The sequence below is a fragment of the Spermophilus citellus genome (assembly GCF_964194105.1).
Source record: "Spermophilus citellus genome assembly, chromosome: 13".
In the NCBI taxonomy this organism is placed as follows: Eukaryota; Metazoa; Chordata; class Mammalia; order Rodentia; family Sciuridae; genus Spermophilus; species Spermophilus citellus.
This window is the reverse complement of record NC_138193.1, coordinates 7,609,123-7,623,014: the sequence shown is the minus strand read 5'-3', so window position 1 is coordinate 7,623,014 and position 13,892 is coordinate 7,609,123. Positions and strand designations below refer to the sequence as shown.

Here is a 13,892-nt window from a genome sequence, read left to right as displayed (position 1 = left end):
GAATGATTTGCTTTGTCTCCCCCGCCCCCCACTTCAGAAGAACTCAACAACCTGTTTCTGATACAAACTCTTTCACCCTTACCCCCTCAAAAAGAAAAAAAAAAAAAAACCTCAACTATGAAGCAGGTGGGTAGTACACCTGGAGAAATTACCGCCTGTGAATTTCAGCATCTACTATGGACCGCACATTATTTCACTTACTTTCCCTTTTCCTTTCCCCTGCAGTACTGAGGATCAAACCCAGTGCCTTGCACGTGCTAAGCAAGCACTGTGCCGTGGAGCTACACCTCCAGCCTGTGTTGATTCTCTACTCTGGCCCTTGTGAGAATGGGAGGATTCCTACTATTTCAAAGTCCAGGAAGGTGGGGTGCAGACTTGCCCCGAGTCACACAGAGAAGCAGCCCTAGGGTTCGGTTGTCCCTTCAGAGCACTTGTTTGCACCACATCCGTTTCCCTGGGACCTACGACCTGAGTGCTGGGCTCCCCCACAACGGCAGGACTACTAGGGACCAGGGAGGCTCGCCAGGGACTGCCTGAGAAGGGGAGCAGATGGCATTGAGACTACTCTACCTAGAGTAGCGAGCTGTGTAGGGGGGAGGCACAGCCTGGGCTCAGAACAGCAAAGCAGGGCTGCATCTAGACTTCTTCGTCCATCCTGGCTGTCTAGGGAAACTTTGCTTTTATTTCACCCTGCCTAAAAAGACCATGATTCAAGATGAAAAGGTAGCAGATTTGCAGGGGTAGTCACAATTAGGATAACACTTCTGAGATTCCCAGTTGGTTCCTCTCACTCTCAGGTTCTGTGTCCCTGGGTTCAACCAACCACAAAGGGAAATATTCAGAAAAAGAAATTCCTGTGTACTGAACAGGTACAGAGCTTCCCCTCTTGTCTTCATTCTCTGAACAACACAGTGTAGTGATGGTTTACAGATCATTTACCTTGTCTTGATATTATAAGCCACCTAGAGATGATTTAAAGTTTGTAGGGGGGTGTGCACATCATTTTACATAAGGGACTGAGCATCTCCAAATTTTGATATCTGTGGAGACAGTTCCAGGACCTCTACAGGGAACTACTGTATTTGTCTCATTTCTAAGATTCTTCCAAGAGGCCTTGGCACCTACTGAGGGTGGGGAATTACTTATTATTGTAGTTGGTAGGTTTCTCTCTCCCTCAAAGCCCCTCAGAGACGATTTAGGTGTGAAGCTTCTCTGACTTGACACAGATCCCAGGGTTAGTGTGAACCACAGGATAAAACAAAGAAGAAAAATAAGTGAATAGTTGAAACAGTGAAGTAGATCTTGTCCTGCCAGCCTCGGTCAAGGAGACCAGTTATCTTAGGAAATCGAAGTTCAGTAAAGATTCAGGAAGTCCAGAGAGCGCTGTGGAATGGCCAACCGCAAGTGAGTGTTGAAGACTGACTGACTGATAAGATAAGATAAGATAAAAGGGGTGTGAGCACCTCTTTGTGCCTCCTGTGGCTCCAATGGTCTCAGGTTGTCATCTTATGTGACATCCTCCTTTACTGTTCCCAGAAGGCTCTAGACTTCTTGGAATCCTTTCTTTTTTTTCTTAAGAGTTGCCAGAGCCAGAATGCTCATATGTCACCATCTAGTCACCATCAAGATAGTACTAAGAGATGGGGCCTTGGGAAGGTGATTAGGTGTGAGGGCTCCACCCTCATGAATTGGACTAGCGTCCTCATAAGAGGGACTTGAGGGAGATATTCGTCCCCTTCTGCCATGTGAAGACACAACAAAGTCCCATCTATGAACCAGAGGGTGAGCCCTCACCAGACACCAAATCTGCTGCTGCCTTAATTTTAGACTTTCCAGCTTCCAAAATTATAAAAAAAATAAATTTCTCTAGTTGATAAATTACCCAGTTTTGTTAGAGCAGCCTGAACAGACTGATAAATGGGTATTGGGCATTGGATCCTGGGCTTACTACTCATGGTCTTGTTGCAAATTTTGGTAAGAACATGGTCTTATACACTGAAAGAGCAATAATACTTTATTTAAAATATATACAAAATTATTACTTTGAAACATAAATATTACTTTCAACATACATCATATAGTGTGGATCGATATAAATTTTGGTGCCTTCATTCATTCAGTTTTGTCATTTCTCTTCTGCTCAAGGCTTCTGAAGAAAATTCTCTTGAAAAATCCACCCGACAGGAAGTATCTACCTATAGGCTTGGTCCCCTTGGTGGACTGGCTGTGCTCTTAGCCACTAAAATCCTACCCCTTGGGAGCTGAAGGCAAACCCTGCCCTTGTTGGGGGCACTGGGAACACAGGATTGATGCAACCATGCTTACTTATCCACAAGCCCATTGCCTGTATGTCTCTCCCGCCATCTTGGGTGGTTGGAAGAGGTGTCAGTTATTTTCTTGACAAACCTTTCCCTGGGCTGAGATTCATGTAAGTTTTATTTTCCTCTTCATTCCCCTTCTTTCCCTGCCCTCTGTCACCACTAACATAGGAAGAATGCGGGAATAGGAAGCTGGACTCTGAATACAACTTGGAAAGAAATAAATGAAGCGAAAATGGAGTGTCTGTTCTTAGGCCGAGTCACTACTCTCCTGAGATCAGTCAGACCACTGCTTTTGGATATGGCCCATGCCTCACTTATTACTAGCTCCCCCATAGTGCCTCACATCCAGTAGGCACTTAATAAATGCTCATTGCATGGATGAATAAGTGAATGTAGAAGACCTGGGGTTGTGGGTTTAAAAACACCCATTTTAGAATCCAAGAGTCTGAGGTCATCTAGACCCACATCTTCACTTGGAAAAATGGGGAAACTGAGGCTTATAGAAGGAGGTGAGATGAACAAGGTCACCTGACTAGTCCCTGATAGTAAGATCTGGAATCAGACTTTCTGAACTTCTCCTTAAATTCCTCACTGTCTTCAGATCTGATGCACTCAAGAGAGCTCAAAGGACCCCATGCTGTCCCTGAACTCAGGGAATTCCCCTCTCTCCACATTGGAAGCTCCTTGTGGGGATGGGGGCCTGTGGGCATAGTGGCCAAGTATACAGTGCAAGAAAGATCCCCTCAAGACTCCCAGATCCAGCCCTGGCAGATGGGTCTGACAGCAGCAGTGAATGTGAATGAGGTAGGAGGAACAGAGGTCAAGGGGGATGCCCAGTTTGTTGGGTTTGTTTATTCTGCAACAGTTCTAGCATTAGAATGCATCTGGAGCCTCCCAAAGGCTCTGGAGCCCTGGAGTGTCCAGGGGAAACATGTAAACAAAGCCCCCAGATTCTGAAAGCAAGTCAGTACAAATACTTGCTCCATGGATGGATTATAGGCATTTTTTTTTCCCAGCACTGGGAAGGATGAAAATAAAGGGAGAGTGGGAGGGACCATGAGGGAGAGGGGAGGAGGTGAGGGATGACCAGGCAGACCAGGTGTGGTGGGGAGGTGGGCATGAGTGCCCAGGTGGGCGTCTCCTTTCAACTGAACTGCCCAAGAGCATCCTCTGAACTGAGAACCTCCATGTCATACCAGGAAACTCAAAGAGCGCATGGTTTCCTTTGAATCCCAGTGTTTTTCGATTTCTTTCTGGAAAGGATGATGTGACATGGTCAAAAATGCACACCTGAACAACACAAAGAGCCTCCTGTGGTTCCCTACACCCACAAAGGTAACTAACCCTGAAGAACACTGGCTTCAGTGGAGTGAATGGTAATGCATGGAATGACCCCTACGTGGACTTCTCACGCCACCCACAATCTGGCATGATGGTGTTGCTCTTAGGCAGGGGTCCAGGGGGCTCAAACAGCAGAACTGAGCTCCCAGACAGATCCTCCTCCTGCCTGGCTCCCTCTGCTGTCCCCCTTCTCTTCTCACTTCCTGCCCAACTCCCACACTCCCACCACCCACTCCCCATCTGCCTTGACTACCTCACCCTTCCCACCAGAACCACATAGGATTCTTCAACCATGAGAAACAAAAAGAACTCGCCTTGCTGAAATTTGAAATTTGGGAGCTGCAGCTCATCTGGCAACAAATGAGTGCCTTTGTGCTTAAATGGTCACCAGCGAAGGAGGAGGACTGAAATACCAGGAAGCGGAACTGGGTCTTGGACCGAACCTGTGCGGGTCCTGGCTCCGCACTGCTGGGCTACACTGCAGACTGGTTTTCATTAAACACGTAGACTCTGCTAGGCTGGATTCTCCTTTGGATCCGCTCAGGCACTTTGGGAAGGATTTGGAAAGTTTGGGGTAGCAACTCTAAGCAGGCCTCCCGGAATTTTTTGATTCTCCAGCAGTACACGATGGGGTTAAAGACGGACTTGAGGTAACTGAGCCACAGGATGCAGGTGCTGGTGGTGTAGAAGGACGAGCTGTAGTAAAAACGCCGGCTGAACACCGACAGGAGGCTGTAGACCGAGTGCGGCAGCCAGCAGAGGGAGAAGCCCACGAAGAGGATCAGGATGGTGGTGAAGGCCTTGGTTTTGAAACTCAAGTCCACGCTGACCTGTTGTTGCCGCTGGAGCCGCCTCAGTCCAGCCCTGGTCAGCTGTCGCAGGTCCAGGCTGTCGGACTGGTTGTGGACACGGACAGCGTTCTTCCGCACCGTGTTGAGGATGCACAGGTAGGAGCACAGCATGACGCCGAAGGGCGCGAAGAACACGGCCACCACCAGCGTCACCACGTAGGCGCGGTCAGCGGGGAACTCGGTGTAGCCCAGCACACACTGGGGAGCGCGCGCGGGCACCTCCACGAACGTCCAGCCCGTGAACGAGGGGACCGAGATGCAGAAAGACAGCACCCAGGAGACGGCGATGATCACCTTGGCCCTGCGTGGGTTCAGCTTGTCCTGCCGTTGGACGATGATGAGAAAGCGGTCCACGCTAATGATGAGCAGGATGGCCACGCCCTCCAGGACAAAAAACCAGTAGAGCGTGGCAGAGAGCCGGCAGAAATGGTCCCCAAAGTGCCAGTGGACGGTGATGAGGGTGACAGCGGTGAAGGGCATGCAGCATAAAGACAGCATGATGTCCGAGAAGGCCAGCGTGGCCAGCAACAGGTTGATGGCGGAGCGCATGGCGGGCCTCTGATACACGATGATGCAGACCACGGTGTTCCCCAGGCATCCAACCACGATCATCAGCATCATCACGATCGCCAGCGATACCCTGAGCGGGGCGGACAGCTGGGTGGCCTCGGCGTCCGACGCGTTGCTCGCGTTCAGCCGCGGGTGTTGGTAAGTCTCCGTGGATGTGCTGTTACAGGCCATGGTGGAGAGAAACTTGGAGCCTGCCCAGAAATGGCTGCAAGGGTGCCCCTCAGCGCTCGGGTGGCTGGCGTTTTCTGTCTACTGGCTGCATCTTCTTCCTCAATACCTGTGAATCTCCAGGTTGCTGAAAGGGTCTGGAGGAAAGGTTTTCCTTTGGGTGTTCTGGTTATGATTTGCCACTCATCAATTACATGGCCATCATCTCTGAGGCATCTAATAGCATCCACATGCTTCCTCCTTGGACACTACCTGTAGCCTGGAGCAAGCAAGAGTGCAAAAAGAGAAGTGAGTTAGATTTTTCCAGCATGTGCTAAATAGAGAACTCGCTTAAATTTGGCAGGTACAAATGGACATATTTGGTGGGTTTCACATCTGTGATTCAGCCAACCAAGATAGGAAATGGTCAGGAAAAAAAACAGTGCCTCTGAACTGAACCTGTAAAGACTTTTCAAATTGTCATTTTTTTCTCTAAACATATACTATAATAACTATTTATATAGTATTTACATCACATTAGATATTAGAAGCAATCTTAAGATGAGTTAAATATTTGGAAGGAGGTACATGGGTTATATGCAATTACTATGTCATTTTATAAAAGGGAATTGGGCATCTGTAGATTCTGCTCTCCGAAGGGAATTTGGAAGCAATCCCTGATGGATACCAAGGGACACTAGAAGGGAGAGAAAGAATGACTCATTTATATGTCATTTAGGACAAAACTTGGTCTTCACAAACACTGAGTCTTGTCAAGTAGCCCAGGAAAGTCTAACCAGCTGTATTTGGGGAAGTGAGGAAGTAGGTACTTTGTCATTATCATTTCTATAATAAACATTTATGTAATAATTTGAGTTTTGAGCAACCTGACTGAATGAAGCCTTGTACAAGCCAACATCCATTAGACTGCCGACTCCCTGCAGGCAGGGTTTTATGTATTTTAGTCTCTGCTGTATCCCTATGACAGTACCTGGCAAGCAGGCAGTGTCCAGTAGATATTTGCTAAGTAGATGAATGAGCGGTAGTTGATGCTGCTGCTATTCTATTTGCTTAACTTAAAAAAAAAAAAAAAACACTTTATTGGGGTATAATTGACATGTAAAGAGCCATAAGAATTTGTATCACAATGAGCACTGAGATAAATAGGCACTGTGAAGCCATCACCACCACCAAGACCATCAACATCTGCATCACCTCCCAAACCCCCCCCCCACACCGCCTGTCTGTTTATCATTATTATCTTGTGTGGGTATGATAAGAATATGTAAAGTCTACCTTCTTGACAAGCTTTTTGTTTTGGTACCCGGGGTTAAACCCAGGGGTGCTTAACCACTGAGCCACATCCCCAGCCCTTTTTATTTTTAGACAGGATCCCGCTAAGTTGCTTAGAGCCTCACTAAACTACTGAGACTGGCTTTGAACTTGCCATCCTCTTGCCTCAGCCTCCTGAGCTGCTGGACCTCTTAACAAATTTTAAGCATATGTTTTTGTTTGTTTTTATTTAAATATTTTAAGTATATTTATTTAACTTTATTTTGAGATAAGTGTAAATTCACACAAAGTTATAAGAAAATAGTGAGATCCAGATAACCTTAACTCAGTTTCCCTTAATGATAATATTTTGGATAACTATAATGTTGCTGTAATATTACTCTTGGAAACACTGATATGGAGAAGAGATTTCTCCCCCAAAATAAGCCCATAAAAAAGATGATGTTGGGCTGGGGTTGTGGCTCAGCGGTAGAGTGATCGCCCAGCAAGTGGGAGGCCCTGGGTTCGATCCTCAGCACCATATATTTTCTTCCTCTGAGTTGAGGCAGGGATGTCATTCAGACAGATTGATGGCCTGGGTGAAATCCAGCTTCCTTCTTAATAGAAGAAGGAATAGCCTCTGGCTCATCCTCTGGCTCACAGATTAATCTCTGCTGCAGGACTCTCTCATCAGGAACTTATGGACACAGACCAGCCTGTGTACAGGGTAGCTATGTGTATCAGAGTGACATCACCACACCTGGATGGTTGAAGGTACTCAGCAAATGGCACTGTTATCATTTGAGCCCTGAGACAAACCAATCACAATATTACAACCACAACTGCTTAATTTATGTGTTATTTGCATGTGTACTGGACCAGCCAGCAAGTGAAGCAGGGTGTTTTGAAATTCATTTCCACGCCCCTCCTCCCCCACCATTGCCGCAGTTTTGGCTGGGCACAGAATCACGAGCCACTCAAGCAGGAACAAAACTTTATTTTGAAAAAGCCGCGGATACTCTCTAGGCGCTGGCAAGCCAAACCCGGTCCTCCCACGAGGGCCTCTACCGCCGCGCGTTCCCCCGGAACCGGGAAGGGGGGGGGGCGGACCTTCCCCGGAATTTCCTCCTACTATCCTTCCCCAACCAATGGGAACTCTCCAGGAGTCCCGTAACTTGAGTCCGGTAGCAGGCCAAGGTGAACAGCAGGAGCCCAATTTGCATATGAATGTAAATCTTAACATAATCATATCTCAGTGGCTATCTGGCGTCACTTTACAACCAAAGGTGCCATACATCGTATATTTGCTTGTGGCTCCTAGCACACCATGTCCTATATAGTTGATGACACCAGGCAGCCGACCCAAGGAGGCTAACCTCTTGCGTGATCAATCACTGGGCTGGAAATCTGAATTAGGAACCACAAGAGACTAAAACCACTGCCGAGAGGGAGATCACAGAGGGATGTTTAGGGAGAAGCCAAGGTTCTGGGATGGGCTGGATACTCTCATATCCCTTCAAATCTCCTGGGCCCTCTCCACTTGACTGGGAGGCTGGCCCCATGGCTCTTGAACAGGAGTGGTAAGAGGGGAAGCCTGTCTAGCCTGCCTCCTTCCTGCATGGTTGTTGGTGGTTCATTCCTCTCCAAAGGCCTCAGCCCCACAGGGACAGCCCCTCTACAGCCTGGGCCTCCCGGAGGTTCTCTAGCTATTCCCTGCCTCCCTCTGAGCCTCCTTGCTCTTTCCTTACTGCAGGCTCACCTTTGACAGGAAGCTCTTCATGAACTCTCTGTATGCACAGCTGTCTCACCTCTTCCCTACCTGCTTGGTGCACCGTGGAAGGGGGCCTGGCAAGCTGAAGTCAGGAGGAAGTGGAAACTAAGAGTGAGCAGATATTAGGAGGTGGAGAAAAGCAGGTGTGTGTGTGCAAGTGTGTGAGTGTGCAAGTGTTTATGTGTGTAAAAAATCTTCCTCAATTGCTGGCAAGCTTTCAATTACAGTTTATAATTTAATCCTTTCTGGTTTTTAAATTTTTTAAAAAAATTTTAATTTTTTAAAAAACATTTATTTTTTAGGTGTAGATGGACACAACACAATGCCTTTATTTTTATGTGGTGCTGAGGATCAAACCTGGCCCCACCCATGCTAGGTGAGCACTCTTTACCGCTGAGCCACAATCCCAGCCCCCTTTCTGTTTTTTTTTAAATTTATTTTATTGTTTATTTTGTTCTAATTAGTTATACATGACAATAGAATGTTTTCTGACACATCGTAGATAAATGGAGTATAACTCCTCGTTCTTCTGGTTGTATATGATGAACGATTATACCGGTTTTGTAGTCATATTTTGTAGTCATATATGATCATAGGCTCATGTACGATTCATTCTATTGTCCTTCCTACCCCCATCCTTTCTCTATTTTTAATGCATATTTTTTCTTTTTGTTTTTATCTCATCTCTTACCCTCACTTCCATCATGTTAGAGACAACTGCATTCTCCACTGCTGGGCTTTGCTGATGGCATTCCCATAATGCTGGATGATTACTTACATCTCATTTCTTCACTTTGGACACTGGCTGTTGGCCTCACCATAGGAAGGACTCTCTGCTATCTCACTGTTTTCCTCTGAATGACTGGTCACTGATTATTTTTTAAATCATTTGAGTACCATTGTAACTATCAAAAATATACTTGAACGTCTGTATCATAGTCCATCAAATATGGACAGTATCCCTTCATCTCGATTCTATATGATACACAATCAGTACCCCTTCTCCTTATCACCTGTGTTCAGTGGCAGAGGTTTCAGATTATGGCCTGTGGTGAGACAGAATATCCCAGCAGGAAGGGTGGGGTTGGGGGCAAAGTTGTTCACCTTATTGTGGTGGAGAAGCAGAGAAAGGGGGGAAGGGGTTAAGCATGCCCCCAGTAACCCACTTCCTCCGGCTAGTTTTCCACCACCTTCCGATAGTCCATTCAATTGTGAACCTATCAATAGATCAATCCACTGATGAGATACGAACCCTCGATATGCAATCACTTCCTTCAAACCCCATCTCTGAGCTTTCCTGCACTGGATACCAAGCCTCCAACACATGAGCCTTTGGGAGACATTCCAGATCCACATCCTCTCTCCCCTTCCCATCTAGTCTGCCATCAGCATGCTCTTACCTAGTTAAGGGCATTAAAATTTACATTCTGTCCATCCACAACCAGATCTTCTATGATTTTTTTTTAGAAATTAACAAGTATTTGACACCCATTAAAGATGCATACACTTTTATAACAATGTGATAATTGTTCGGTTTTTGGACAGATTATCTGTTGGCATTTTATCTTCCAGACCCTTTTGACATGCTGATTCTAAAGGAGCCATTTGTACAAGGAGCACATGCCCAGCTCCAAGGTCAAATGAGGTCCATTTTCTTACAACTCATCCTAGCTTTGATGCTGACAGCTGACACATTCCACTTTATTTCACATGTGATCCACGACTGTCTGGCGTAGCTCTCAGTGTTTTCCTTAGGTTGCCCCTCTCCCCTGCATAATGTGCCTTTATGTAGAGTTTCCAATTGTGCCTTCCCTCTGCAGATGGTCCTTTCTCCCCAAGGCTGTCTCTCCCGCAGTCCCTGCCTCTGCTCCTGGGCTGATCTGCCCACTGGGTAGCAGCACAGCCTCCATGTAGCACTGCTCTTCATGGATCCTCTGGACTCACTTGTTCCTAAACCCTGTGTTACCTTCCTGCTGGATTTCCTTTTGTTTTGCTTAAACCCAATGCCATTATGATTATGATTATGATTATGATTATGATTATGATTATTTTCTGGTACCAGGGATTGAAACCAGGGGCACTCAACCACTGAGCCACATCCCCAGACCTTTTTTATATTTTATTTAGAGACAGGGTCTCATTGAGTTGCTCAGTACCTTGCTGTTGCTGAAGCTTTGAACTCACAATCCTCCTGTTTCAGCCTCCTGAGCTGCTGGGATTACAGGCGTTAGGCGATGCCTTTAAATTGTTTGCTAAGAAAAGGTTCAGAGGAGGTAAGCTGTAGGTTTTTGGATCACTGAATAAAGTCTTTTTCCTGCCCATGGACTAGTGCTTTGGCTATGGCATTGAGGCTGACTGAACGCACTCTCCCTTGGAAATTGGAAGGCATTGTCCCTTCCTGCATTCAGCATTGCTCGTATTAGGATTGAAGAGCATTTGATTCTTTTACTTTGCACGTGACTAATTTTTGTCTCTGAATGATTCAATAATACCTTCTTTCTGAAAATGTTGGTATGAGATGTACTTTGGTTTGGGTTCTTTCTCATTAATTGTGCTGGATACTCAATGGGTCTTTTAAACCCAAAGCCACATGAAGCTCGGCTCTGGAAAAGTCTCTTTTTTCATATCTTGGGTGGTTTCCTTCCCACTGATACTTGTCAGGGCAGGGCTCAGAGACTGGACAGATACTACTAAATCTCACTCATTGGGCCTCAATGTTTCTTTCCTTCTCCTTTAATTAAAAATAAAATTAGTCCTATTTAATGTCTTAATTTGGGCAATCATTTTTTTCTGGCAATCATTTTTTAAAATCTAAGATTATTCTTATTTTCTGTGCCTTTTGTATAGCACTTACTTTTTTGCACATAGATGTTCTACACTGTCAGACTCTCTGAAGTTATTATTTTAGGTCTTCATCTGTTTTATGAATCACACTTGGTTCCTCTAGAGTCAGTTGATTTATCTTTGTCTTTCTCTTTAAGACTGCTGGCTCTACTCATCTGGCTTGTGATGGATCTTGATCATGCTTCACATCTAAGAGCTGGATAGCTGCCGTGGGTCAATTTTCCCACAAGTTCTCTGGCAGTGTGGCATGGCTGTGGGTCGCCTCATATAGGGCAGGATTTGCTTGGAATGGATGAGAAGCCAGTTCTCAAGCTAGGGTCTTCCTTGTGCCAGGAAAAGTAGATTTTTCCTTGAGGGTCTCACTATTCACATTGTAAACCTCTACTACCATCCACAGTATGGTTAATACACTTACTAAAGGGTCCATTATTATTATTATTATTATTATTATTATTATTATTATTATTTGTCCAGCAGAGGGGAGGTAAATAGCAACAGCCTGAACTTCACACAGGATGAATCCCCTTTCAAAAATACAGTTTGAGGGGCAGGAGAGTAGCTGAGAGGTAGAACCTTAGCCTAGTAAGCTCAGAGTCCTGGGTTCAATCTCCAGCACCACAAAACAACAAAACAAAACAATATCTTGTGGGTCTCTGTTTTCTAATGAAGATGTGAATAAGTGTTTCACGTAGTGTATAAAGATTATGCCAACCTTTAAGAAGTGCTACATGTATAATTGGGATATAAGCCCAGTCCTGGATTGAAGTAGTTCCTATAAGCTGATAATTTTGTTATTTATCTTCCATAAGCCATTGTTTCTTCATCTATAACATAGGAATAGCAATAGAACTTGTAGAGAGGGTAACTATGAAATGCCTTTGAGGGAAAGGGTCCAAAGTGTGAGACACACAGTAAAACAGTTCATATGCACTAGTTGCTCATTTATCTTCAAGTCAAGGATGGAAGCTTCATTTAGCTTTACAAAAAGATCATTAAGGTGCTTTTGATTTGTTAACAACAATAATAAATAATAATAAAAATAAATTAGTAATAATAATAAAAAAGATGCTTTTATTTGTTAAGAATAGGTTCTAATTAGAATGAGATTTATTCCGTGCTTGTATAATTTTATCAAAATGGATTGTATCATGTAGAACTAAGAAGAACTAATAAACATGTTATTTTCCATTTAAAAATTATTTTTAAAAAATAATCTGTTTAAAAGTGTGTTATTTGACGTGTTCTTTGTTTAAGAGTTACCTAGAAGTATAATGAAATTTTAAAACATAGGTATCTAACATGTCAACAATTTGACTAAATTTTCTTTTGCCAGCCATATTTTTTTTCTTCTCAGAAAGAAATATATAGTAATTTCAGTAAAAAGAACATTGTTGTTGAAAGTGCAAGGTGAACAGAGTGGCCATGAAGCCAGGAAACGGGTGAGTGACAGCTTTTGGCCCTACAACGTCTCCTGGGAAATCTCCATGGGCCATGATGGGAGTAACTGAGGCATGTCAGCGGGAGATGGCTCAGGCCAGGACTAAAGATGCGCCAAAGGAGCTGGGTATGGTGGCACAAGCCTGTAATCCCAGTGGTTTGGGAGGTTGAGGCAGGAGGATTGGGAGTTCAAAGCCAGCATCAGCAAAAGCGAGGTGCTAAGCAACTCAGTGAGACCCTGTCTCTAAATAAAATACAAAATAGGGCTGAGGATGTGGCTCAGTAGACAAGTGCCCCTGAGTTCAATCCCCAGTACCAAACCAAAAAAAAAAAAAAAAGATGAGCCAAAGGACACCTGACCAACTGGAGACTCCTGCCCTAGGCCATGGTTCAAGGGGGACAACAGGGAAAGGAAACTGGAATAGTTTCCTTACTCCCCTGCCTTCTACCCCAAAACCAAAATACAGTCACATGTTTCTTAGGGGCAAGGAGAGGTTCTGAGAAATGTGTTGGTCATTTTTGCTGTTGTGTGAGTATTATAGGATAGACTTGCACAAACTGAGATGGCTACGATGTACTAAGTGAGAGCATCTTATGGGACCGCTGTTGTACATGTGATCTGTCGCTGATCAACATATCACTAAGTGGCTCATGAATGTATATGAATCATGGGAAAAATCAGTCCTCTGACAGTCTCCCAGGTAGACAAAAAGGACATATTTAGCTCCTGCTTTTCCTTGTTAGAAGCCCTTAGCTAGCTGCTTTCTACTTTTTAATACTCTACTTTTGTGCATACAAGGCATTTCTTTTTCTGAGATCATTATGGTCAATGTTATAGGTATTTCAAATTGAAGGGAAAGTAAGCAGGCCTCAGACCAGGCCAGCTAGCCTGTAGACTCTTGGTGATGCTACCAAGATATTTAGGTCCAGCTAATTCTTAATCTTCCAGGTCTAGGACCTTGTTTGGTCAAATACACTCAGAATGGCTTCAACTCTCCGTGGTGAGTACAGTACCCCAAATCATCAGACTGAGCTGTAAAATCAGCAATCTGGTATATTAATTTACAAGTGGGAAACATCTCTCTTGCTAAACCAAAATAAGATACCACACTCTGTACCTCAGATTTCAGATCTGTGAAATACAGATAATTATGTATCTACCCTCAGGGATGTAAAATATCACAGACAAGGCCTGGAACCAAGAAGGGCATTAGTAAGTTAATTCCATGTCTCTCATTGTTTTGAGTTCATGGGTTTCTGTCTCTTGCATTGAATTGTAAACTCCTTGAGGGAGGAATCCATGACACACTTGTAGGGAGCCCTTATGGATTAATCTAC

The 13,892-nt window shown here is 44.7% G+C and overlaps 1 protein-coding gene across 1 annotated transcript in view; it reads right to left on the bottom strand.

Moving 5' to 3' along the window:
- Positions 1 to 2,088: 2,088 nt before the first annotated feature.
- GPR45 (G protein-coupled receptor 45) overlaps positions 2,089 to 13,892 on the bottom strand; it is a 96,640-nt gene continuing 84,836 nt past the window's right edge. Inside the window, exon 3 of the mRNA XM_081264681.1 lies at positions 2,089 to 5,510. Coding sequence (XP_081120807.1) covers positions 4,136 to 5,254 — 1,119 coding nt within the window. The 5' untranslated portion in view covers positions 5,255 to 5,510 and the 3' untranslated portion in view covers positions 2,089 to 4,135. The remainder of the gene's footprint in view (positions 5,511 to 13,892) is intronic.